Source organism: Phocoena phocoena, chromosome 19 (genome assembly GCF_963924675.1).
Source record: "Phocoena phocoena chromosome 19, mPhoPho1.1, whole genome shotgun sequence".
NCBI classification, from domain to species: domain Eukaryota; kingdom Metazoa; phylum Chordata; class Mammalia; order Artiodactyla; family Phocoenidae; genus Phocoena; species Phocoena phocoena.
In genome coordinates this window covers 1,705,834-1,732,250 of record NC_089237.1, presented here as the reverse complement: position 1 = coordinate 1,732,250, position 26,417 = coordinate 1,705,834, and the positions used below count along the sequence as shown (strand labels likewise).

General features: G+C 52.5%; 1 protein-coding gene and 1 pseudogene across 1 annotated transcript in view; one reads left to right on the top strand and one right to left on the bottom strand.

Moving 5' to 3' along the window:
- Window positions 1-908: 908 nt before the first annotated feature.
- On the bottom strand, window positions 909-990 carry LOC136139538 (small nucleolar RNA U3; annotated as a pseudogene).
- A 5,619-nt stretch (window positions 991-6,609) lies between these two features.
- The window catches only part of RGS9 (regulator of G protein signaling 9), a 53,403-nt gene continuing 33,595 nt past the window's right edge, over window positions 6,610-26,417 (top strand). The window contains exons 1-7 of the mRNA XM_065896403.1: window positions 6,610-6,666; window positions 17,566-17,662; window positions 21,265-21,315; window positions 22,649-22,755; window positions 22,951-23,002; window positions 23,256-23,314; window positions 24,386-24,462. Of these exons, the coding sequence (XP_065752475.1) occupies window positions 6,610-6,666; window positions 17,566-17,662; window positions 21,265-21,315; window positions 22,649-22,755; window positions 22,951-23,002; window positions 23,256-23,314; window positions 24,386-24,462 (500 nt within the window). The remainder of the gene's footprint in view (window positions 6,667-17,565; window positions 17,663-21,264; window positions 21,316-22,648; window positions 22,756-22,950; window positions 23,003-23,255; window positions 23,315-24,385; window positions 24,463-26,417) is intronic.

Genomic DNA, 26,417 nt, shown 5'->3' with positions numbered 1-26,417 from the left:
GGCACCAACTCAGTGGTGAAGGAATGGGGAGGAGGGAGGTGTCAGCAGAACACCTGGTGGGAAAGACCTGGGGGGAGAAAATCCACCGCAGGCTGGTGAAAAAGCAGACTTCAAGGCTGGCGAGAGAAAGAAACTCCATGTTGAGGGGCAGTGACACTGCAGGTGACAGTTCACATCGGGCCAGACTGGGAGAGAATTAATTTTATTAGGGAGGCGATAGGGAGCCGCTGAAGATTTTTGAGAAAGAGAGGGGGCCTCATAATAGCAAAACCTGGGGAAAATTATTTCTCTGAGCTTGCGCTTTAGAAAACTGAGGTATAATTCCCATACCGTTACAGTTCACCGTTTTCAAGTGTACACGTCAGTCCTTTTAGTCTATTCACAAGGTCGTGCAACCATCACCACTGTCTAATTCCAGAACATTTTATTATCCCCAAGAAGCAACTCCATACTCATTAGCAGTCACTCCTTCCTCCCCTAAAGGTTTGCACTTTTTACAAAACACCAAATTTGGTTGTCTGTAAGGTGACTTGAGTTTGACCCCAGGAGGGCTGTGTACCAAACATAAAGAGGGAAAGGGAAAGAGCAGGACTGGCTTTTCTAAGGTTCAGGTGATGTAACCAGACATTATCTATCTATCTATCTATCTATCTATCTATCTATCTATCTATCTATCTACCTACCTACCTAGAAAGAGAAGAGAGAGAGAAGAGAGAGCAGTATTAGACCCACACATGGGAGCCAAGAGCATGGGTGAAGTTGATCTTCAAATGCAGCATCTGGGTGATGTGGAAGCAATGGATGTCAGAAGAAAATTCTTTTTTTTTTTTTTAACATCTTTATTGGAGTATAATTGCTTTACAGTGGCGTGTTAGTTTCTGCTCTATAACAAAGTGAAATCAGTTATACATATACATATGTTCCCATATCTCTTTCAGAGAAACTTCTGTAGTAACGAAATATAGAAATGATCCCTGAAAGTATAGTCTTAGAAGAAAATTCTTGCATGGGCTAATATTTTTATTTCCTTGGCATCTCCTGTAGCATTCATCTTCCTGTACCCTTCCAGACATTGCTGTTCTGGGGAAACCAAGGGAAAGAGCAGAATGTGCAGGAGCTTTGGAAAATCCCTTGCTTTGGAAAGCCCTAAGAAAGGCACTTGCTCTCCGTGGACAGAGGTGGCTGCTGGGGGCAGGACGAGGGGCTGGGAACCCAGGGTTTTGGAGGCTGAGCCACCCCACCGGCAGGGGGAGCACCTGAGCATCAGTAGAGGGCCCTTGCTGGCACGCTTTGGGTTTAAAAATCCTTCGCAGGATGGGCATGTTTGACAGAAGAGAAGGGTTTCAGTACGATTGATACAGATGGGGTGCACGAAGTAATACATTTTCTTGGGGTCTCTTCTCCTAAGGTGGGTCCCTCTTGCCCCTCTCCCCCAACCCTCCCCGATCACGTGTGGCAGGAATGGTTGGGGGCACGTCCATGGTGGCACCCAGCTCTTCGGCTCTTTTGAATGTCTGCCACGTGGGATCCCGTTTTGGGGTGGCTGGTCTAAGTCCAGAGAGGCCTCGCTTTGTAGGGAGCGCTAACTCCCACCCTGCTAGGGCTTCTCTGGTGGCGCAGTGGTTGTGAGTCTGCTTGACGATGCGGGGGGACACGGGTTCGTGCCCCGGTCCGGGAGGATCCCGCTGGGCCCATGAGCAATGGCCGCTGAGCCTGCGCGTCTGGAGCCTGTGCTTCGCAACGGGAGAGGCCACAACAGTGAGAGGCCCGCGTACTGCAAAAAACAAACAAACAAACAAAAATCCCACCTTGCCAGCCTTCAGGCTGATTGAGCTGTGTATTTATTTATGTTCACTTATTAAAGTCATGTGACTTTCAAATTGGAGGGAAATTTTGAATTCATCAAGTCGGGCTCTTTCTTATTACTACTGAGAAAGTAGAGACTTGGAGAGATTAGGTAACTTGATCAGATTCACCCCTCCCACTAATTCAGGGCGACAGAAAGCAGGTCGGGGGTTGCCTGGGGACAGCAGGGGGGCGGGGATCACAAAGGACATAAGGAAACTTCAGGGGGTAACAGATGTGCTCCCCGTCTTGACCGTGGGTGTAGTTTCACGGGGGTATACATGTATCGAAACTCATCAAATTGTGCACTTCAGATACATGCAGTTTAGTGTATGTCAGTTATCCCTCAACAAAGCTGTTATACAAAGTCTCACATCCGGTGAGAGGCTGAGCAGGGACCAGAGCACAGCCTGGAGGCCTTCACACTTCCCCTGAAGCCCTCAGCTGTCTTAAAACGAAAGCCTATTGCAAGTTGTGAAAACGCCTTTTCCCATAATGCCATTTTTCCTTTTTTGAATTAAAATTTTTTTTAAAAAATTGAAGTATAGTTGCTGTACGATATTATGTAAGTTACAGGTGTACAATGTAGTGATTCACAATTTTTAAAGGTTATACACCATTCATTGGTAGTTATTATAACATTTTGGCTATTATAAAGTATTCCCCATATTGTACAATGTATCCTTATAGTTTGTTTGATACCTAATAGTTTGTACCTCTTAATCCCCTACCCATATTGCCCCTCCCCTCATACCCCTCCCCACTAGTAGTCACTAGTTTGTTCTCTGTATCTGTGCGTCTGCTTCTTTTTTGTTACATTTACTAGTTTGTTGTAGTTTTCAGATTCCACATATAAGTGATATCACACGGTATTTTTCTTTCTTTGTCTGACTTATTTCACTAAGCATAATGCCCTCCATGCCCATCCATGTCGCTGCCAATGGCAAAATTTCATTCGTTTTTAATGGCTGAGTAATATTCCATTGTACATATGTACCACATCTTCTCTATCCATTCCTCTGTCGATGGACATTTAGGTTGCTTCCATATCTTGGCTATTGTAAATAGAGCTGCTCTGAACGTAGCGGTGCTTGTATCTTTTCGAATTAGTGGTTGTTTTTCTTTTGGATAAATACCCAGGAGTGGAATTGTTGGGTCATATGGTAGTTCTGTTTTTAGTTTTTCTTTAATTGAAGCAGAGTTGATTTACAAAGTTGCAGCAATCTCTGCGGTACAGTAAAGTGACTCAGTTACACACATATCTGCATTCGTTTTTTAAATGTTCTTTCCCATTATGGTCTATCCCAGGAGATTGGATGTAGTTCCCTGTGTTATATAGTAGGACCTTGTTCTCCATTCTAAATGTAATAGTTTGCATCTACCGACCCCAAACTCCCAGTCCATCCCTCTCCCTCCCCCCTCCCCCTTGGCAACCACAAGTCTGTTCTCTCTGTCTGTGAGTTTGTTTCTGTTTTGTAGATAGGTGCATTTGTGTCATATTCTCGATTCCACATGTAAGTGATATCATATGGTATTTGTCTTTTTCTTTCTGTCTTAGTATGATAATCTTTAGGTCCATCCATGTTGCTACAAATGGCACTTCATTCTTTTTTATGGCTGGGTAGTATTCCATTGACTACATAAACCACATCTTCTTTGTCCATTCATCTGTCTTGGTTATTGTAAATAGTGCTGCTATGAACATAGGGTGCATGTATCTTTTAGAATTAGGGTTTTTTTGGGTTTTTTCTTTTTGTTTTTCTTTTTTGGATAAATACCCAGGAGTAGAATTGCTGGGTCCTATGGTAGTTCTGTTTTTAGTTTCCTGAGAAACTTCTATACTGTTTTCCATGGCAGCTGTACCAATTTACATAATTGTCATTTTTAAAAGATCCATAGCTCCAAATTTTCTATAATGAAAAACAGTACTGCCCTGAACAAAAAAAGTTACAGATGCCATTTACTAGTTCCAGCCTGACCTGCTCCACAGGTAGACAGAAGTGCACCCTACGGAGTTGGGAAGAGGGTGGGGCCAGAGGGAGGCGTGATCTTGTTCTGTTTTCCTGTGTTTATCTCTAGCCATGCTTGTGAAAAGTATCACCTCTGGGTGCATCCAATTCATTTAATTTAGGAGAAAAAAGATAAGGATGGGATTTTTATTCCGGACTGTACTTGGTGGTGGTACCTGGTAGCCCCTGCTGGGCCAAAGTAGTTTCCGAACAATCCCCAGTTGATGAAGAAGCAGGAAACCTTCCAGAAAAGTTCCCCAAAGTTCCTCTTTTTCTCCCTCTCTCCCAGGTCAAGCACTCAGAGCCACACCAGGTGCGGTCAGCTTCTGAGGGTCTCAAGTAGCTTCTTGCGGAGAAGGTGAAAGGCAGGGAGAAGCGTAGGTGTGGGCTACGTAGGGCTCCAGCTACACTTCCTTCCCTCTGTTGCTGAACTGGTGCTGACCAGTGGGCGTGCAGAGAGGGTCTGTCTGCGGGCCCAGTGTGCTCACTGCGTGGAAATTAAGGCCCTCTGAGTTCCCTCCCAGAATATGTTTTCATGAGCTATTGCCTCTCTCAGCGGAGCTAGGAAGAAACATTCATGCATCTAAGATTATTTTGTATATATATGACTTTTTAGAATCGCCAGCGTAATACACACTTGTGACAAAATGCAAACGAGACAGAATTATATGAAATGCAAACATGGCCCAGAGCACGGGCAGTGGCCCAGGGAGTCAGGTGAATTCGACATGACTTCTGTCTGAGTCAAGGAGACGTCTGTGCGGGCTGGGTGGTGCCGTCACCGAGCTGTCCCGAGTGCTTGGGGACACAGAATCAACTCCAAGATCTGTGCTCTGGGCTTCCACGCTATCGAAGACATTTAACCCATGGTGCTGCTGCTTCACGATTTGCCTCCCCTAAGTCCTTCCCACCCCCAACCCTTTGCCCTTCTCTGCCTGGCTGTGTGCCCTGGAAGGCTGATCCGGACAGGCTGCATCCCCGGGCCTCTATCACCCTCTGGCTTCCGGTCAGGACCGACAAATGGGAAGCACTCAGAGGAGAGTCGGGGTATTTATTCCACCAGCACCCTTTCTAGCCATGGCTGTGTCCCTCCAGGATGACAGCCCCTGCATGACAGCCCCCCACCAGGGCTCCGGCTCACCATCCCTCGGGCCTGGGTGAGGGCAGTGGTGTCCCACGGTTGCTCTAACCCTGACCCCTCTAAGAAAGTCTCTGCCTGCAGGCAGTCTGAGGCATCCATCATGGAGAGATGAACTGTGGATGATTCTGCCCGTCCTCCCAGTCTGGGAGGAGGGCACAAGGGCTGAGAGCAGGACGTTTTAAGTTTTATCTCCCGAGCACTAAGCACAGTGGACTGAACTTAATTGTTGAGTTGACCAGAGGTGTTGGGACATTTTCCTGGGAGGTGACCTTGGAACTGGGGTTTAAAGGGCACTGCTGTGTAAATGACCATATCATTGTGCTTGGATGAGGTTTATCCTACAGGGGCCAGGCTCATGGAGATCCCATTGTATGGTATCCAGGGCAGCTGGACCCCCATATAGGTCCTGAACCACACGTCTGTGTTGATGAAGGGGAGGCTGCAGATGACCATAGTGGTGACGATGGTGATGGTGGTGATGATGATTAGATGTCCACTTACCTGACCGAGTCACAGGAGAATTTCATTTTAGCACGATGTCCCTCTGCCGTCTTGCAAGACAATACTTGCTTTTTTGGGTCAGTCTTTTTATTGAGGTATAGTTTACAGACGATGTCATGCTCCAATTTTAAGAGTACGGTTGGATGAGTTTTGACAAACATGATTACCTGTGTATAACCATCACTCCCATCCAGATATAGAGCATCTTAAACAACAAGGATTTACTGTATAGCACAGGGAACTATATTTGATCTCTTGTGATAACGTATAAAAGAAAAGAAACTGAAAATATAGACCAGGCAGCTGGCCCAGCAGGGACTTCAACTTTCCTTCTTTATTCTTCACGTCCTTTCTTTTGTTAACTAACATCTTACCAATTCCACGTAGAATTTGCTTTTCCCCTAAACACTTCTAAAATTTTTTTTAAATTTTAATTTTTTTTATTGGCGTGTAGTTGAGTTACAATGTTGTGTTAGTTTCAGGTGTACAGCAAAGTGATTCAGTTATACAGATACATGTACTACCTATTCTTTTTCAAATTCTCTTCCCATTTAGGTTATTACAGAATATTAAGCAAAGTTCCCTGTGCTGTACAGTAGGTCTTTCAGGATTATCTATTTTACTTTATTTTTGCCATAAATGTCCTTTTTCTAAAAAATAATTTTTACTGGAGTATAGTCGTTTTATCTATTTTAAATATAGTGGTGTATATATGTTAATCCCAAACGCCGAAACTATCCCTTCCCTCCCTTTCCCGTGCCTGTCGCCCTTCTTAACCGAAGTCCCATCCTCCTTAAGGGCTCGCCCTCGGCCACAGACCCTCCCACGCGGGTCCCAGCCGCGCGGGGCTCACCTGCGGCTCCGCGGGCCCCGGCGGAGCCTGACACCGCCCCCTGGCGGCAGGTGGGCGCCGGCGCGGAGCACGCCCGGCCCGCGGCGCGGCGCGCTGATTGGCCGGCGCGGATTCGGGCCGCTTCCCGAGGGCGCGGGCGCGCGGGTCGGGGGCGCCGCGAGCAGCACAACCCAGCCCGGGCACGGGGACGCCGGCTCGCTCTCCGAGGACTTCCTCTTCCCTCCGGTTGTGTCCAGGTTCTGCGTCCGCCAGGGTCCAGGATGACAATCCGACACCAAGGTCAGCAGTACAGGCCGAGGATGGCATTTCTGCGGAAGGTGAGCGCGGCCCCATCACCTGGGCCCGGGAGGGGCGCGGGGACCAACTCCGGGAAGTGCCGGCGGCGATGTGGGCAGGGGCGGGGGGCAGCCCTTGTGGTCGGTTAGCGCCGCTTGATGTCATTAAGTGACTTATTTGCCTTGTGTTTCCGTCTGTCCGTCTTTTAAAGACTCTAACGATTAGGTTTCCTTGTTACCTGTTTATAGTGGAGAATCCGCAGGCGAGGGCGACTGCCGGCTGGAGGCTGAAAACAACCTGTTACTTGGGAGAGCAGGCGCAGGAAGGCAGTTCAGCGAGGCCGGGTTAGATTTGAGACAGTCTCCTGATACTATTAGAGGCTCCCAGATGTTAAATTACCATGTTTGCTGTTTTTCTGATTCAACACTGCAGTATTTTAAAGCGTGTGTGTGTGGTGAATGTGTACACATAGACCGTGAAAGTGGTGTGATTTGCAGGCTAAAGGGACACCCCACCTGCAGCGCTCCTAGATTCCTTATTCAAGTGTGTGTATCTGTGGATCTCAGGTCTCTCTGTGCACAGCGGAAGTCAGGACCCTCCCCATGCAAAGGCTTTCTCAGAGCAAGTGGCTGGGCTCGGGGGTGTCCATACTGGGGACTTGTGCGGGGTGGAACGCACCTTGTGTGGTGGTGTATTTGGGGATGAAATGGCTCATTTTGTTCTAGGCTTTTGAGATGACCGGTATCAGAAGGGGTCAGCGGAGGATTAGGTCCTGGGTCACTTGCCCGCCCTTCCTCCCACTTGCAGCCACTTTTCACAGTGTGGTGTCCACCGTCTTAGGCTTGTCTTGAGTAGAATTAGCTGAATGCTTTGTGACAGTAAGAGCCCTGCCCTGAGCCCTTGGAGCTCAGCAAATTGGCGTAGTCAAGACTGTCCTAATTTGTCTAAGACTTTCCACGCTAAAACCTGGACAGTCCTGGGCACGCTGGGACAGTTGGTCACCCTTGGTCCACCTACTTCAGTAAGCTTGTGCGTATTCCAGGTGGTAGAGGTGTGAGGATATAAAAAGAGAGGTGGAGTGTTGTCTCACTGGGAAGGAACCCTGAGAGCCTGTACCGCAGACACCACCTCCTAGAATCAGAGAAAACTGCCCAGACGGGATCTCTGAGAGCCATCAGTCATCTTCCAGGATTTCCCAGGACTGCCTCCTTCTCCCAGACAGGGCAGCTCGGGCGCTGAGGCTTTGAGAGCAATTGTCTGGAGACATTCTGTTTGTTTTTGAGCCTCAGACATCGTGTTTCATCATGACTGTTATGTGGTAGACATTCCTGTCTTTACCCGGGCCTTCTGACTGGTGTGTTGGTCTCCAGCCCATTCTCCTCCACCGCTGCCTCCTCTCTTCCACCCCGGACTCCTGTCTTCCACCCCACCTGCCGGCCTCCACAATACCATTCGTCGGCATGTTGGGTTTCTTTCGCAAACTGACACGGATCCCCTCGCCCTGAAACCCTCCGCTGGTTTCCCCCGTGCACAGGGTGACGTCCAGCCTTCCCAGCCCGGCCACTGAGGACCCTGCTCCCACTCACCCCTCCGGCTTGACCTCCCACTGGCCTCCCACACCTGCCCTGCAGGGACACAGAACAGAGCAGCCCCCCTCACTCAGGGGGGCTCTGGCCTCAGCGACCTCCTTGTCTTTCCAGGAACCCTGTGCCCTTCAAGCCTCAGATCCCGACACTGGGAAAGCCCTTCTTCCCCTTCTCACCAGCCGAGCCCTCGTCCCCCCCACTCCCGGGCCCAGCTCGGGAGCCCCTCCGCTGTGACGGCCGGCTCTCCCCAACCCCCCTGCCCTGCCCGCACCTCAGCGCTGCTCTCTCCCTTTGCCTTGTTGGATGGGGGGAGATCCCCGTCTGTCTGTGTCTTCCGAGGTCCTCGGTCAGATCACAGAGCGGGTCCCAAGAGCCTGTGCCAGGGGGCCCTCAACCGTGAAGCAGCTGAACGAGGTGCCCAGCCTTTGGAGAGGGAGCCAGGCCTAAGGAATGTGGACTTGGGTGCAACTGTCACCCACCACTCAATGGATATTTTTGAAGTAGGCTGTGTCCCCAGTGGGGCCCTTACGTGCGTGTTCTCAACTATTCCATGAGACAGAGTTATCATCACCATTTTACAGAGCGGGAAGCTCAGAGAGGTGAAGTCACTCGCCCCAGTCGTAGCCGCTAAGTGGTGGAACCAGGAAAATACAGGTTGTCGCCAAACGTGATCCAGTGCTGTAAGCTTTCCTATGATGTTGGGGGCAGGAGAGGCCGTTGGAAAGGCCTGCCCGAAGGTGCCTGGGGGACGCGGAGCTGAGAACTGAAGGATAAATGGGGGTTCTAGGCAGAGAGAAAGAAGGCTGTTCCAGGCAGAGGAACGGCGTGTGCTAAGTGTGTGCACTAAGTGCGTGTGTGTGTGGGATGCTGCACAGCGGACCGCCTCCCGTGGCCGCTGTGAGCTCCTGTCCTAGTGCTGGCCCGTCCCCACTCCATCCCCCCCTCCCCCGTGACGTCCAGATCTCCATACCAGCCAGGAACAGCTGTTGCTGCGCTTGGGATGCACTTCAGGTCTGACTGTCTTGGTGCCTCGTGGAGAAGCCTCGAGTGCTTTGCTTTCCCGTGTGGCGTCCGGCATCTCCTTTTGCTGCGGGGCAAGGGGGTGCGGAAACAAAAGGGAGGAGACCCGGGCAGAGCACGGGATCTTTCGCTTGTATCATTCTTTCATTCAACACGTGCACAGGGTCGTGTGCATCTGTGCTGGGCGCTGTGCCTGATGCTGGGGACACTGTGGGATTGGGACACAGCCCCTTCCTCCTGGAGCTTAGGGTCTAATAGAGAAGGACCGCTGTAGAAGTAAGAAGAATGTTCTGTAGGTCGTGGGAGACGTCATTAGAGGAGATGCACGTATATAAAACGCAGAGCAGGGAGTGGTCAGTGCCATCTGGGTTGGGGACCAACAGCCTTCACAGGAGGGCTTGTAACTGAGTGAAGGTGTGAAAAATTAGTAGGTGTTTTTTTTTTTTGCCAGGAGGACGGGAAGATGAGTGGCATTTGGGGGAATGCAGAGCTTGGAAGTGTGGAATAGCGTTGTGCCGTGGGAGAGTCTTCAGGGGTTGGGGTAGCTGGCCGGGGGGCAGGGGTGGGCAGGAAGTTGGTGATGGAAAGGCTGGTAGTGAAGGAGGCTCCAGAACTGGGGGCTTCGCACATCCAGCCGGGGGTCTGACGCTTTCTGTGTTCGCTGAGAAGCCATTTGACGTTTTAAAATCGGGTACGAATAAAACGAGTTGGTTCCCATGTTAGAAAGATGATTCTGATTAGAGGGTAGGAGTGCTTCTCCACCCTGGCTGCACTTTAAAAAACATTGTTATCAGGGCACCTTCCTTAGAGTTTCTCATTTACGTAGGAGATAATTAAGTAGTCAAGTCAGATGGAGTCCAAACATTTTTTTTTTTTTAAATTATTTATTTATTTGGCCACACCGGGTCTTAGCTGCGGCATGTGGGCTCTAGTTCCCTGACCAGGGATCGAACCCCCTGCATTGGGAGTGTGGAGTCTTAACCACTGGGCCACCACGGAAGTCCCAAAACATTGGTGTTTTCAAAGAAAAGCTTCCCACGGACTTCCCTGGCGGTCCAGTAGTTAAGACTCTGCACTTCCACTGCAGTGGGCAAAGTTTCCGTCCCTGATCAGTGAACTAAAATCCCACATGCTGTGCGGTGCGACCAAAAAGCAATATATATATATATAAAAAATCAAATACAGAAAAGCTTCCCAGGTGATTTGAATGCACAGCCCAGAGGAAAGCCCCAGGACATTTGGTGACATCTGGAGACATCTGGGGTTGTCCCAGCTAGGGAGGGGGCTGCCCCTGGCAGCTGGAGGGAAGAGGCAGGAACGCTGCTAGACACCTACCGTGCACAGGACAGCCGGCCCCAAATGTCAACAGCACCACCACTGGAGGGCGCCCTGGAGGCTGGGGACCTGCCAGGCCCAAGGCAGAGGCCGGGTGGGCCGAGCCAGATGGGCCAGGAGGGACGTGAGACGTGCCACAGAGGCCTGTTAGGAGACAGGTCAGAAACAAAAGCAGAGTCCGCAGAAGCTGACCGGGATCGTGGAGGATGCTTCCTGGGCTTCTGGCTGGGGTGGCCTAAGCGCCGATCAGAGCGTGTGTGGTGCCCCCGAGGGTCCGAGAGGCTTCGGGGTGAGATGGCCCAGGGGTCCGCTGGCCTCTGGGCGGACAGGCTCCTTAGTGGGAGCCCCTTCTGTTTGCCAGACAACCCCGTGGTTCCAGGTCAGAAAAGTACTGATTATTATCATCCCCCTGGGGGACCTTCTCCGGCTCAGAGGAAAATCCCAGCCCGAGCTCTTGCACAGGGAGTGACAGCGAGGGGCAGCGTGGGCGTGGAAGGTGGGATGTCGAGGCCTTCGGAGCCGTCGTTCCTGTTCCTTGGTGACACGCCTGCAGTCACGCAGAGGCACGTGGCATCTGATGCCCCCATCCCGCCCCCAGCTCGGCGTCACCCGGGGTTCAGCACCGCCTGGTTACCCCGCCGTCCTCGTGTGGCCCAGGATCGCGGGGATCTGAGTGTGGGAGACGGGAGGGTGTCTGACGTTTGGGGCGGGGGTGGCCGTGCCTCCCTGTCTCCGGGGGGATGCCCACCAGGCACGAGGAGGAGGGCGTGAGAGTTGGCAGCAGTTGGGAGCAGAAAGGCAAGGGATCCTCACCCTCTGGGGACCTGGGGACACAACTCGGGTTGTCCCCTGTCTGTGGTGGGCAGAGGGGCTCTTCTGCTGGAAGCAGAGCTGGAGCCCAGAGCCTGTATGACTGGGCTGGGGCCGCCACGGCAGAGCACCGCCGGCCCAGGCACGGTGTGCGCAGCGTGCTTTCCGGCGGCCTCTCTCCGGGGCCTGCAGACGCCGCCTTCTCCGCGTGTCCCCACGTGCTCGCCCCCCGTGGTGTCTGTGTCCTCATCTCCTCTTCTTCAAAGGACACCAGTCACACTGTCACAGGGCCACCCTAGTGCCCTCCTTTTAACTCAGTTAAAACAGAGACGGGACCAGCAGCCAGAGTCCTACGGTTTCCTTGTTGGGTGCTTGGGGAGACCCCTCAGAGGAACTGATACAAGGAAAGTTCTGAGGAAACTGGATCCAAACCCCAATGGGCCGAACGCTCTCAGAATGTTCTCGAGGTCCCTGTGGTGTTCCCTGCTGCCCCCAGCCCTTCTCTTCTGTGAAGGTGACACACCTGCCAGAAAGAAATCTGACTCCCCTCATTGTGTTTTTAAAATAACTCTCATTATTCCTCCTCTGAAGGTTATTTTCAAACTCTTTATAACTAGATTTTTTTTTTTTTCTAATGCAGAGAGAAGGAATCAAACCCCCTGACTTTCTATTGGAGAAGCTCAGGTTTCTAACTCAGAGCGGGGGTTTCTCTTTCTTCTCCAGTATATGGGCGCCCTGACGCCATGAAATGCTGCTGTTTCAGCTGATAAAAGTTCTGGAGCAAATGTGGGCTTTCCTCCGGCAGTTACCCTGGGAAAGGGGAGGCCCGGGCTCCCACGTCAGAATGGCGGGCACTTCTGGGAGGAGCAGGTGAATCCCAGGCTCACGGTCAGCCAAGAATTCCAGAAAAGCATAACGGGAGAGGATGTGTATAAAAAAGAATGTCTGTATGTGTGTAACTGCGTCACCTTTTTTCACAGCAGAGGCCGGCACAACACTGCAAATCCACTGTGCTTCAGGTAGAAAAAACAACTCCAGAAAAGGTGACCCCTGCCGCCCGTGGCCCCTCGGTCCCCGCCCGCGTCCGGGGGAAGCAGCCGCCCTCCGGCCACCTCCTGGGGTGTCCCGCGCCCCCTTCTCCGCTGGGAGCCGCTCGGTGCCCCCGTGGCCCGAGACGCCCCCAGGCCCCGACCTTGCAGGAGGCCAAGCACTGCAGCTCCGAGTGGAGCGGAAACGCGTCATTTCCGTTCCAGAAGGATCCCGCGAGCCGAGAGCGCGTCTGTGCGGACGGGCTCGCGCTGGGTCTTGCACGAGGAGCCCCGGGCGGCCCTGGGCCCCGGCCGGTCCCGCGGGCAGCTGAGGGGCCGGCGCTGGGCCCGGAGCGGCCGTGACCTTTGCCCCTGACCTCGGCCGCTTCTCGGGATTGTGGTTCAGCTCCCGGTGCCGGTTTAGCAGCAGGTGGAAATAGGACAGCCCAGCCCTCGGCGCTGACCTAGGACGTCGTGTGTCCCCCCTCCTCCCGCCCTGGGGACGTGGGGGGCCTGCCAGCCTCCGGAGTGGCGGGTGGCGTGTCTCCAGTTCGGGGCTCCCCGCCTGACCTTTCACCTCCAGCGCAGCCAGGTCATCTCTCGCGGGCGCGCTCTCTCTCTTCTAAAAAAATATTCTGTTTTATTGTGGTGAGAACACATCACACAAGAAACTACCCTCCTACATTTCTCTAAGTGTATAATTCACAATGTTGTTAATTATAGAAACAATATTGCAGGGCAGGTTTCTAGAACTTACTTCATCTTCTTGACTGTAACCTCATGCCCAGTGATTGCATCTCCCTGTCTCCCCCTCCCCCAGGCCCTGGCAACTGCCCTTCCACTGGTTCCGTGAATTAGCCGATTTTAGGTAGTGGAATCGTGCAGTCCTTCCGAGACCGGCTTATTCACTTAGCATAACGTCCTTCAGGTTCATCCAGGCTGTCGGAGATTCCAGAATTTCCTTCCTTTCTTTAGGGCTAAGTCATAATCCCTGGATGTGCCACATTTTCTTTACCTGTTCATCCACCAGTGGACACTTAGGTGGTTCCACACCTTGGCTGTTGACCACGGCGCTGCTGTGAACCCGGAAGTGTCCGTATCTCTTCGCCATCCTGATTTTGATTCTTTTCGATAAATACCCAGAAAGAAATAGGATTGCTGGATCATCTGGTAGTTCTGTCACTGACCAGGGTTCTTGGCCTCCTTGAGCAATAGAAATTGACTAGAGACCAGACAAGAGATTCAGGCAAGGCTTTCCTGGGGCCGCTGCGGCAGCAGGGGGAGCGAGAACAAACAACAGGTCCCAGCCTGTCTCAGTTCTATTTTTCACTTTGGGAGGAACCTGCATACGTTTTGCATTCCCACCAACCGTGCCCGAGGGTTCCAAATTCAGCCTCTCACTTTCCTGCGTCAGGCAGCGCGGGGCCCCTCGCCCCGTCCCTCCCTTGCAGTACGGTGGCCGGCTGGGAAAATCCTTCTCACTCTGTGTGATGTCCGGGGATCATCTCAGCCGTCCTCTTCTCCTCCTGGCTCTTACTCCCATCCCTGCTTTCCCTAGTTTCTGGTGCATAATTCAGTCTGCAGTTGTTGTCTAATAAATTCTTTGCGCACCGCATGGTATTAGGTGCTTTCGCTGCTTCATCTCCTTTGATCTTCACAACGTCCGTCTGACGACGTCGGTACTGTGCTCATCTCTGCTTTACAGAGGATGAGCCTTAGTGAAGTTTAGTGATTTACCTCGCCTGCTCATTGGAGGATGATTTGAACTGAACTTTATTCGCACCCAGATCCCTAGTGTTTACCTTAGTTCATTTGTTTATCTTCGTACCATATCTTCCCAACTCTCTGAGGCTCGGGAGGCTGTCTTTTATCTTCCTGTACCAACCCCCCTGCCAGGGCTGGGCACCTAATACATGCTCAGTAAATATCTATACTTGGATGATTGGTAGAGCAGGGTTTTTATTCCCAGGCATCTAAAGACAGCTCTGCATGCAAAATTTTAAAGATGCACTGATTATACGAACACTACTGACGTTAACGATTCTAACCCACAAACACTAACAAATATCTCTCCTTGTGAAGTATGTATCTTTTCTTGTTATCATGCTTTATTATTTGACCTACATGTTATTTATGATTGTATTGATTAATTTTAAATTCTTTTCCTTTTTTCTTTTTTAAACCCCACATTTGTTTATTTATTTATTTTTTGGCCGCGTTGGGTCTTCATTTCTGTGAGAGGGCTTTCTCTAGTTGCGGCGAGCGGGGGCCACTCTTCTTCGCGGCGCGCGGGCCTCTCACTATGGCGGCCTCTCACGTTGCGGAGCACAGGCTCCAGACGAGCAGGCTCAGTAGTTGTGGCTCATGGGCCTAGTTGCTCCGTGGCATGTGGGATCTTCCCAGACCAGATCTCGAACCCGTGTCCCCTGCATTGGCAGGCAGATTCTCAACCACTGTGCAAAGTATATATACCACTCAACAAAGCCCAAGTATATATCTTTCTGCTTATATATCTTTATATATCTGTCCTTACAAAGCATTTTTACACAATTACTTAGATTCTAAGAGGTAACAAAATGCTATCAATTGTGAATATACAGTCATTTTATGGTAGAGGAAGGGAATTCAGAGAGGTTGAGTGGACTCCTGCAGTTAAGAGAGAACCTTGAGGACATGAGAATCTTGGGTTCCTTTTCTTTGGGCCACAAGCACACGCAAACTCTAAAAGGACTTTGGAAATTGTAAAGGGCTGTACAGTGTGAGGATGAGTTATTTTATGAAGCAGCAGGAGAGAAAGGATCATGTAACCAAGCTAGTTAAACCAGGGGAAGCAGTGGCGCAGTGAGCCGTTTTGCTTTGGGTCGTGGTTGGGACGTGGACAGGTTGGGTTTGAGGGGAGACCCTCCGTGAGCATCTGTCCAGCCGTGCGCAGCTGCCCTGACCTCAGGAGAGGGCTTCCAGCCGGAGGAGGACAGGAGAGGTCTTTGTTTCCACTTACTCGTTCGTATTCTGTGTTTCTGCTTTTGCTGCTCACTGAGCCTTAGGGTCCTCGCCTGCCATCCTTTGCCCTTTCTGCCTCCTCATTCCTGTTCGTCTTTTTATGACCACTCGAGGAGTGCCTCTCCCGGCCACCTCCTCCCTGGTACAGGTGTGTTGTCAGGACACCGTGGCCTCACCCTGGTCACTGTACTTCCCGTATCGTCCTGCAATATCCTTGCACTGGACGGTGAACTCCTTACGCTCAGGGAACAGAGCTCTTTACCTTTGGTTCCCTGAGTCCACCATGGCTGCCTGGTTGTTGAATGACAGACTGATCGTTTGCAGGCACCTGGGGGGGCTGGGGGTGTGCACGGTTTTCCCCTCGCGAGGAGTTTCCTGGAGCATGAACTTTGAAGCGTCTGCACGTGAGGCTTTGTCGATGCCTGTCATCAGCGTTGACCAGAGAAGTGCTTGGCTGTCTTTTTTCAATTGTGCCAATCCATCCAGTTTGTTTTAAAATATCCTTCAGTTAATTTTACTCCTATTAATTTTTTCAAGTGGAAAAATGTTTTGTATTCATCAATGTTAAAAAAAATACTCTAAAGACAATCAGGGCTGTCCTTGTGGGTGTCTTCCTGCAGTTCCAGCTTCCTCCGATGGTTCGTGGATTCTCTCTGGTGTCAACTCTCTCGTCGATGTTCATGAATCGAGTTCTTATCTCTGACTGTGGTGTCCTTTGAAGTTGGGACATTTCGTTTCCAATCCCCTTCCAGACGTCGTGGCTATCTCAGCAGCCCTTCGCAGTCAGCATTCCAAAAGCAGAAGTGTCTGCTCTCTCAAAGCGCTCCTCCTTTTGAAATTTCTATTTTTGTAACTGGCAACTCCGATCGTCTAAGTTATAAACTTTGCCGTTATTCTCTGCCACCCTCACTGCACCAGTCAGTCACTTGCACGCACGGTTAATCCTAGGTAATTAGAGTCAGAACGAGGGCTCTGAAAGCCATGCCTTCTTGTTATCTCCTCTGCCCCTGCCTTTATTTATTTATTAATTCATGAGCCGGCTGTTTACTGGGTACTGTCCACGTGCTGGGCGCTGTTCCCGGCAGTCAGAATACAGCAGCAGACAGCAACAGACAAAAGATTTGCCCTCGGGGCTTCCCTGGCGGCCCAGTGGTCAAGATTCTGTGCTTCCGCTGCAGGGGATGCGGGTTTGATCCCTGGTCGGGGAACTAAGAGCTCACATGCTGTGCAGTGCGGCCAAAAAATTTAAAAAAAAAAAGGAAGATTTGCTCTTGAACTTACTTTCTAGGAGTGAGGGAGACACATGGCAGACGTTATGATCAGCAGGTAGATTACTGAGGACGTTGGAAGGTGAGTGCTATAGGAATGGTGGGGGGGAGTTCGAGGTTGCAGCACGAGGTAGGATGCAGCTGGGCGTGGCTCCTGAGCCTATTAGGGGGAGAGTCGGGGGGAAGTGATCCCAGCCATGTAGACCAGTAGGAGAACTTGGCCACTGACTGAGTGGAATGGCCCTTGCGGAGTTTCAAGCGGAGGAGAGATACAGCCTAAAATAATTGAACGTCTCGCACGGGCTGCCCTGCTGAGGACAGACCGAGGGGCGGAAGTGGGAGGGGTGGAAGCCCCATCTTCTCGTGCCCCGACGGTCGCAGTAGTGGTGAACAGGCCCCTGCTTTTCTCTGTTGGGGCGGGTTTCTTCATGCTTCGATGCTCCTCTCTCAGGTGCGGGCCCGATGACACTGCTCCCCAGCCAGAGCTGCTGGGACAGAGCCCACCCTCTGTGGCCCCCCTGAGACCCGGCCCCTCCCCTACCCCAGTCCCGCTCCCACCCTGGGCGCTGTCGTTCTCCCGTGCCTTGTAGCTCTCTCACTTTCTATCCAACAAAACCCTTTTCTTGGCCAAGTCCCATCTTCTCCTAAAAGCCTCTGCAGCATCTCCTTGGCAGAATGAATCCGTCCGAGCTCTCACACCTAGGGAGGAGTTTGTGCCTCTGATGTGCGCGTTTAGTTCTCAGCTGTGCGCTGCCCACCTAGGCGGTGGGCTCCTGGTTATAAGGGCCCCGTGTTCCTCTTTGCATCTTTTGCTCCCTCGGTGCTGCCAGAAGGGCCTCACTCAGCCTTCGAGATGGTTCTGCTTAGCCAGCTTTGGCGGTTCTGTCTTGCAGATTGAAGCCCTCGTCAAGGACATGCAGGACCCAGAGATGGGGGTCAGAGTGCAGAACCAGAAGGTCACGGTCATCAGCGTCCCTCACGCCATGACGGGTAATGTATCTTGTGATTTGGTCTTGGCCTGGAACAGACCGTACACAGAGGTTGGCAGACTATAGCTCGTGGGCCAAATGCGCCCCGTGTTCTGTATCTGTGAATAAAGTTTTATTGGAACAGATACACGTCCTCATTTATGTATTGCCTGTGGCTGCTTTTACTCTGCAATGGCAGAGTTAAGTAGCTGTGCAGAGACCGTGACGTGGCCCACAAAGCCGCATATACTTACTGCTTACTTGCCCATTCATGCTCCACAGGCTCCTTCTGGGCAAGGAGTCAGAAAGGAAAGAGAAAAGAATCCAGTACGTCCCCTTGTGAAGCCATTCCTCCTCCCCAGGAGGTCATTTTAAAAACCTTTACAGTTGTTTTTTATTTGATTGTCTTGTTTGATTTGTTTTAATAAAATCAAGTAGCAGAAAAAATACTATTTGGCAAAAAAAAAAAAAAAAGAATTGGCCTTTGTTTTCTCCATCCTTCCCTGTCTTCTAATTAACATTCAGACCCTTCTTGACTCCCCCAAGGGCAGGGCACCTTAGTCTCCTTTCTCTGGGGGTGGGATAAAGGGCGTCATTTCAGGATATCGGCAGAAGGGGCTGGACCCCCAAATAAGAATGCATTTTGATCCGTGCGTTGCGATGGTTTTGTGATTTGGGTAAAATCTGTGCGTTGCGTTTGTTTTGTGATTTTTGCAGTAAGGAGTCCCTTTCCCACCGAGTCGTGTTGTTGGCAGAGGGGGGCAGCTTCTCAGAGCGCGAGCCTGGGACTCGCCGCTGTGCTGAGTCCTGAGTGAGCCCTCGCTCTTGACCCCATCCATGACCTGAGTATTCGTCACTCAAGGCACTGGGGTCTCTGCAGAGGCAAAGCCGGCCAGAAGGAGGCGCGTCCCAGCCAGAGCAGCGTCTCTCGGGCTCCCTGAGTGTGACAGAAGGCCAGCTCCGGCTGGTGGGAGCAGCAGAGGAATGATTGGCATGCGACAGGCTAGCTCGCAGAAGAAAAGAAAACTCCAGTGGTCTAGACTTGGGAAAGACTAGGACCCAGAGCAGCCTGGGCGCCCCAGGACGTTGCAGGCTGCCTCTGACCCCTGACCCCACCCCCTCCCGGCTCCTGGTTGTCATGAATTCTGGTTGAATTCTCCACTGGATTGGGCAGCCCTCGAGGGGAGAGATCTCGTCTAGCTCATCTGAGTAACCCCTGTGCTTAGTGTAGCCGGGGGTCAGGGTGGAAGTTTAACAAAAGTTTATTGAGTGTATGAATCAATCCTGGTCTCAAACTGTCCAAAGGGCGCTGGACGTTGAGTCAGGCACCCTGGGATTGAATCCTTTGGGTGCCTTTTTTTTTTTGCCGTGTAGCCCTAGTCTCCATTTCCTCATTTGACAAGCAGAAGTAGTGATCCCTGCCCCAGGGGATGCCTGCAGGAACCAGACAAGGCTCTAGTGTGCGCGTGGCCGATGCTCAGTGATGCCCCACGGGGCCCATAGCTGGCTGTGTCCCGCACTGTGTCACCCACGATAAGCGTAGGGAGAGATGTGACCCCCCCAGCCCTTTCTTGCAGCCGGGGACACGGAGACGCAGAGTTCCAGCATCTTGTCCCCAGGTCACTAAATGCATACAGGGCTGAGCGTGGGCTTGAGCCCAGCTACACCGCTCCAGTGTCCATGCTCTCATTCCCTGTCCGGGATTGCAAGCTGCTTTCCTTCCCGGTAGGTGGGGCCCCTGGTTCCCTGGATTTGGTGCGGGGCCGCCCACCCAGCCACGTTCTGCCTTGTTCATCCTACTCAGGTGAGTCCCAGCTGCAGTCGGAGCCCAGGAGGAGCCCTGTCCTGCAGTATCGGCCCCAATGAAAGCAAACGGGATCAGTGCCACCCGACTCCTCAGAGGGCAGGTGACTCAGGACTTAAGGGGACGACGGTGGCCGACGTGGGCTCTGAGCAGCCTGTGGTGCTGTCGGCACAGATCACGTGGTGGACACACCGGGGCCCCCATAACCTCATTCGACCTATTTCAGGAAGCGGTCAAGTGGATGAGAAAACCTTCGGCCCCTTGGGGGGGAGCGCTAACCTGTCTGCTCTCCGCCGGGGGCTCTCTTTCCTGGTCTGCACGCCACCGTGTAGAGACTTGGGGTGGAAAGTCTAAAACACCCAGTCCTGGGACTTTTAAGTAGGGGTTTAGGTGAAGAATCTTGCTTTTGAATAAGCGAAGCGCTGACTAAAGCCAGGAGCCACAGGGGAGCCTCTGAAAGCCGTTGCGGTGGGCACATGGGCGTGGAGAGCTGATAGCTGGATATCTGTGGCCCGGGGTGTGCGCAGGAAGGGCAGTTACAGGGTGTCCACCCTCAGCCACACTGTGGGCAGCTCCTTCAGCCCAGAGAGTGGGGGAGGGGTCCTAAGCCCTCCCACCCCCCCGCGGGTGTCAGAAGAAACGCCCCTTGGCCACCCCCAAGCAAGCGAGGAAGTGTCCTTTGCGACAGTCCAGCTACAAGGACACAGGCAGCGGGTTTTCAGACGCTGACCCTCCTCCTTGGTGTGTTTTGTGGGCTGGTTTCCACGCAGGCAGGGGACCCAGCTCGGCCTCTGGAAAGCAGTCCGGGGTGGCTGGAAAATATGGTTGTTGGCATTTGCAAGATGACGTCGGAGTTGGGGTGCATCTTTCTCCCGAGATGATCCCGCCCGCCTCCTGCGAGGAGTGTGTTCTGCCGATGGGGCCAGAGGGCCCGGGCTGAGTGGGAGGCCACAGCTTCCCTGGGGTCCTGCATCAGCTGTGGACTTGGTGGGACCCGGCTTGCCTTGGCCCTTAGATCAATCTGAACACTTGCTGGGGGCGGAGGGGTGCACGTTCCCTCCTGCTCTTGTCCCCGTGTGCCTCCCCTGGTTTCTTCCACGCCGGCCTGCAGTCTGCGTTGCTCCCAGGCCAGCCCCTCGGCCTTGCAGTGCCCAGGGCGAGAGGGCGCACGGAGCCCGCATTCCACGGTCTGAAGTGGTACATCACCCCACAAAGTGTTCCTTAAAAAGCGGCTCATCTTAACCGCTTTGACAAAATCGTCTTTACAACGACCTGGAAAGCCAGGTTTCGCTTTAGAATTCTCTAAACTCTCTCAGAGTTCCGCCTGGGAACTTGGGGGTGTGGGAGAACCAGCCCTGCCCTTGGCGCACCCCTTTCCCCTCCCGTCCCTGGCTCTGATTTACTCCCCTGGGTCCGGGCTCCATCCAGAGTTCCACGGACAGCTTGCTTTGGGTCTGTTTTGTTTTTTTTTCATTGTTAAGTCTTAGTCTGTTTACTTCCTACTCGGTGAATGACGTCCAGGCACCAATTATCGTAAGGAAAGAGAATAAGTATCACAAGAGAGGTGAAGCCTGAAGGGTGTAGGGGACGTTAGGCTGGAAACCTGGCCAGAGGCGGAGCATGGACGGCCCTGAGTTATGGGCTGCAGGGTTCGGACTGAACTTTACTGGGGGGAGTGGGGCGGGGCATCCCTGAAGCTTTTGAGCAGAAGAAGGACGAGATCACGGCTGAACAGGGAGGAGGCCGGCTGGGCGACCGCGTGGAGGGGGGCGTGGAGGTCGGGGAGGCTCTGACGGTGGCCAAATGCTTCTGCTTTGCAGGGAGTGATGTTCTCCAGTGGATCACCCAGCGGCTGTGGGTCTCCAGTCTGGGTGAGAGCTCGTCTTTTCCTCCGAGACCAAGGGCTGCTGTATGCGCGTCACCCTGGGGGCATCTCTGGAGGGTAGAAGCTAAACGGGGGCTCAGCCCGCGTCTCTGAGAAATTGACATTTTAATTGGAGAGATGAGAACTTCATGGGTAATCAAGAAAGACTTCCTGGAGGGAGTGATGCATACGTGCCCTTGGTCCCCAAACAAGCGATGCCCGTGAATCCTGGAGGGAAGCTCAGAGGGTCTGTCTTCCCAGCCGGGAAATTAGCAAAGACGTAAACATGGAATGAATGAGGAATGGAGTGGTAACAGGGGAAATGGGGAGTAGTGACTTCAGCTGGGTGTGGAGGGCAGTGGACGGGTGGGGTGCACCTGGTACATTCTTGGATTCCAAATTTTATCTGGGAGAGAGGCAGTGTAACCCATGGAGGGTTTTGCAGCGTGGTGGTGTGTACAGTAATCAGGTTTAAGCTGGGATGTTAGGCAGCAGTCTGAAGGATGGATTGGAGCAGAAAGCCTCGGGGACCTGACTTGCCGCTAGCGAAAAGGCTGTTGGTACAACGAGGGTCTGGTCTCTGATAGAGGGAGGGAGATATGAGGAGGGAGGGTGGGGAGGAAGCCTCCCCGCTCCTGGGAGGCTGAGCTGTGGGATAGGATGTGGGTTGGGTCGTTGGGCCTGCAGGATGGGAGGGCTCTATGGTAGAAAGACACCTGCTCTCACTGGTGCCTCTGAGAATGAACCAGGACAGTTATCCTTTAATCGATGCAAATCTAGAACCAAGACTGTGTTTCTGAGCAGACTGGAGGCGGGTGGGAGTTGAAGGGACGTGGGGAGGAGCCTGGGATCTGGACCCAGGGTGCAGGCAGAGCTGAGCTTGGGGTAGAAGTTGACTATAAACACAGCCTCACCTTTCTGCCCCTCTCGGGATGAAGAGATGTCTGTTGGTCAAGCAGAGACGTTCTCTCCCTGCTCCTCTGGACTTCCCCAGACCCAAAGGGCCCAGCGATGCTCCTCCAGTATTTCTCCGCCTGTCACCCCAAACACCTGCAGTGGATGACCTGTGGCACCGTCAACAGTGGGGTCACTGACTGCCCTTCAGACTTACTGAGTTGTCATTCGGGGGTTGGGCAGGGGGACCCTCCTTTTAGCCTTGGCTACCCAGTTGATACCTGTCTGCAACTAAGTTCAGGAACCACTGTCCCCACTTCTCGGCTGAAGTGCTGTTAGGATGGGGGTACCTGACCTGAGTTTGGGGTGCTCTGCGGGGGCGGGGCCGTGAGATTCTGCCCTTGGCCCCTGCTCTTAACTGCCTTGTCTCAACCGCTTCTCCCCAGAGGCACAGAACTTGGGCAACTTTATTGTCAAGTACGGCTACATCTACCCCCTGCAAGACCCCAAGAACCTCGTTCTCAAGCCTGACAACAGCCTCTATCGATTTCAGGTGAGCCTTGGCCTTGACCTTCGGTGTTAGCAGGGGGTTAGTGTCATCTGAAAAGATAACTGGTTGGCTTCACATCCTCACAGATCTTTAGAAACCGTGGGGGGGCTGAGGCAGCTTTATGTTTTAAGCTAGAGGGCTGGGCGCTGGGGGTTCACAGCCCAGCGTGTAAGCCTGGTTCCCTGGTTTCTCTTGTAGACACCGTATTTCTGGCCCACCCAGCAGTGGCCCGCTGAAGACACAGACTATGGTAAAGCTCCGCCCTCCTCCTATGCCCTGGGGAGGGCTTACCATGCCGCTTATTTACTTGCTGCGTTTTGGTGACACTTGTCTTGCTGTCATCACGACCTTTATGTCAGTTCTCATCTGTATTGGGAGTGATTCCCAGGGGAGGGACTGGGTCACCTGAGTGTTCTCTTCACTAAGCTGAGCATGACAGTCTCACGCATAGAGGGGTTTTGAAATATGAGGATGATGGGAAATGTCATTGTTTTCTTTTCCAGCCATCTATCTGGCCAAGAGAAATATCAAGAAGAAAGGGATTTTAGAAGAATATGAAAAGGTATAGAGATGCTGTCAAGTATAGGTTCTTATAATTGAGTGGAATATAGTCTTGAGCTATTTTCCCCTGTTCGCCCCATCAATCGATTCATATGTACCCTCATCATCCATCCATCCCTCCATCCCTCATCCATCCATCCCTCATCCATCCCTCCGTCCCTCATCCATCCATCCATCCCTCATTCATCCCTCCATCCCTCATCCCTCCATCCCTCATTCATCTCTCCATCCCTCATCCATCCCTCCATCCCTCCATCCCTCATCCATCCATCCCTCATCCATCCCTCCGTCCCTCATCCATCCCTCATCCATCCCTCCATCCCTCATCCATCCATCTGTCATCTGTCTGTTGATCCCTCATCCATCCCTCCATCCATCCCTCATCCATCCATATATTTAGAAGCAGCCGGCTGAAGTGAATTCTCCTCCATGTTGAGGTTCAGCTTCTCCTGCTGTAACTTAAGCCCTTGCCTCAGTAACTACTGGGCACACAGTAGCTACCACTTTCCTTTTGCTGTCCCAAAATAATAGGACTTCATTAATATGTGTGATACTGCATATTACGGGATGGACACATCTGAACTTGAGTTTGAGATGGGGAGACACGAGTGCAGACTTTTGTTTTAGGCAGGATGAGTCATACTTCTCAAGGAGCACGCCCTAACCCTCACAAGGCTAGACTTCTGGGCAGAGAGCAACGATCTTGCTGTTTTTTTGCCTTTTACAAACATGTTTGCAGAAAGCCAGCATCACAGCAACGTTAGGGCTTAGCTTTGTGGATTTGTTGTGCTCTGTGGTTGAATATTAAGTTCCCGTATTCTCTTGCACACTACCCCCTCTTCCTTATCAGATTTGGGATACACTTATTAAAAAAAAAAAAAACCAAGCCAACTTGTGGCTTCTGTTGTGAAGGCTTGTGGAGAATTCGGTGCTACCCTTTGAATGACTGCCTTTGCACAGCTGGGCTGGGAGACCGTCTGGCTGGGTCTCGTTGTTGACTTAAGGCTTCCTGCCCTCTGCACACAGCATAGGTTGTGGGGCTCAGTGTTCTCATTTTGTTTTCCTCCTCTAGGAAAATTATAATTTCTTGAACAAAAAAATTAACTACAAGTGGGACTTTGTCATCATGCAGGCCAAAGAGCAGTACCGGTGAGTCAAAGATCTTGTTGGTCCCCTGGTTGTCTCTCCTCCCCCCTTCCTTCTTTGTTTCTTTTTAATAAAATAAACTTTTATTGAGTGTGTATGTGTTAAACAGTGGGTGAGGCATAGGGAAGGTAGAGGCGTTGTCTAGGGAGCCCGGCAGGCAAGCAGACAGGCCATGATGCCTCAGTGAGTCGAGAGCCCCACGTCGGGGTTTGGAGAAGGAGCTGCAGAAACAGCATTGAATCTGGAGGCTGCAGAGGGTGTATCCAGGTGAGGGATGGTGGTGGTGGATGGAGAGGAGAGAAGAGGAGAGGTGAGAGGGACGCTGCTCTAAGCAGACAACCAGAGTCTGGGGGCATGGCAGTGCCCGCCTGATGCCGTCCCTTGGAGCTGGCACAGAGAGTGCAAAGCCCCAAACTGGCGGAAGTGAGGCTGGATGTGTTAGCAGGAGCGGATCGGGAGAAGGTTTTGTGCTCAGGGCTGTGGGGAGCCATGGAAGGATCTTAAACATGGGAGAGCTGTCATCAGAGTCACCTGTTCGAGCCCACTCACCACTCGCCCTCATTTACCGGTTCAAAACTGGACCTGAAGTTCCCCCTGGGGGCCCTGCCTTGTCTGTAAGGGCCAGCTGTACATGTTGGGGAGCGTGTATCGGTCAGGACGAGGTTAGGCTGGCGTAACAAACGTCACCCAGCAATCAGAGACATGAAACCACAAGGCTCATTTCTTGCTCGTGTCACGTGTCCACCGTGGGTCAGCTGGGGCCCTGACATGCTTGCAGCCACTCCAGGACTCACGTCACTTCTGCTCACAATTCACTAGCCAAGGCAGCTCATGTGGTTATGCCTGCTTCAAAGGAGGGTGCACGGGGTGTGCAGTCCTCCTGTGTGTCTGAGATGCAGGAGAGTCAGGAATATCTGGGGACCAGTACCAGTGATCACCAGAACAGTGAGTCCGGCCGGCCCGGCCTCACTCACCCCGGCAGGTCCAGACCCCAGGAGGTCTAGAGTGGCTGGCACATGGTTGGGCTGGATGGTGGAGACCCCGTCCTCCTGAAGCAGCCCTGGAAGAAGAGTAGTGGTGGGTGAGTCACGGTTCTCCAGAGAAACAGAATCTCTGTGTATTGATCTAGCTAGAGAGGAGGTGGGGGAGGGGAAGGAGTGGGGAGAGAGAGTAGAGAGATTGAGATTTGTTACAAGGAATTAGGTCACACAGTTATGGAGGCTGAGCCGTCCCAGCACCTGCAGTCGGCCAGCTGGACCCCCAGGAGAGCTGGTGTTTCAGCTGGAGCCTGAGGGCAGGAAGAGACCAATGTCCCAGCTCGAGGCCACCAGGCAGAGGGCACTTCCCCTTATTTGCAGGAGGGTCAACCTTTTTGTTCTATTCAGGTCTTCAACTGAAAGCACCCCCATCCGAGGACATCCTCACAGGCACCCCCAGAATAATGCTGACCAATCACCTGGGCACCCCTGGGCCCATAAAATTAGCCATACCAAGCGGTGAGCGCCGTTACACGGGAGTGCCGTCCGGGCAGACAGGAATCCGGAAGGCAGGATGGCTTTATTGCTCACGGTGGGGGGGGGGGGGGGGGGAGGGTATTTGTTCTCAGGCCTGAATTCATGAAGAGGTGCATTATGGGGAGAGCTGGCTCTGCCCTTTCACCACGAAGGTGCCTCTGCCTGGGTGTTTTTCAGACAGAGCGGGGGCGGGGGGCAGTTTGCTAACCTTTTGTCACGTGCACTTGTGTGTGAGGCTCCACTGGGTGGGTTCCGTGCACTGTCTCATCCCACGCCGGGGAGAGGAAATGCCGGGAGCAGTAATTCTTGTCGCCTCTCACATCTGCAACTGGGGAAGCGGAGGCTTAGAGGGGTCAGAATACTTGGCCAAGGTCACTTGGTGAGGTCGTGGTCCAGCCTGCCCTAGTGTTACTTCCACTCAGTGGGCGGTTTTTAGTGCCTGCT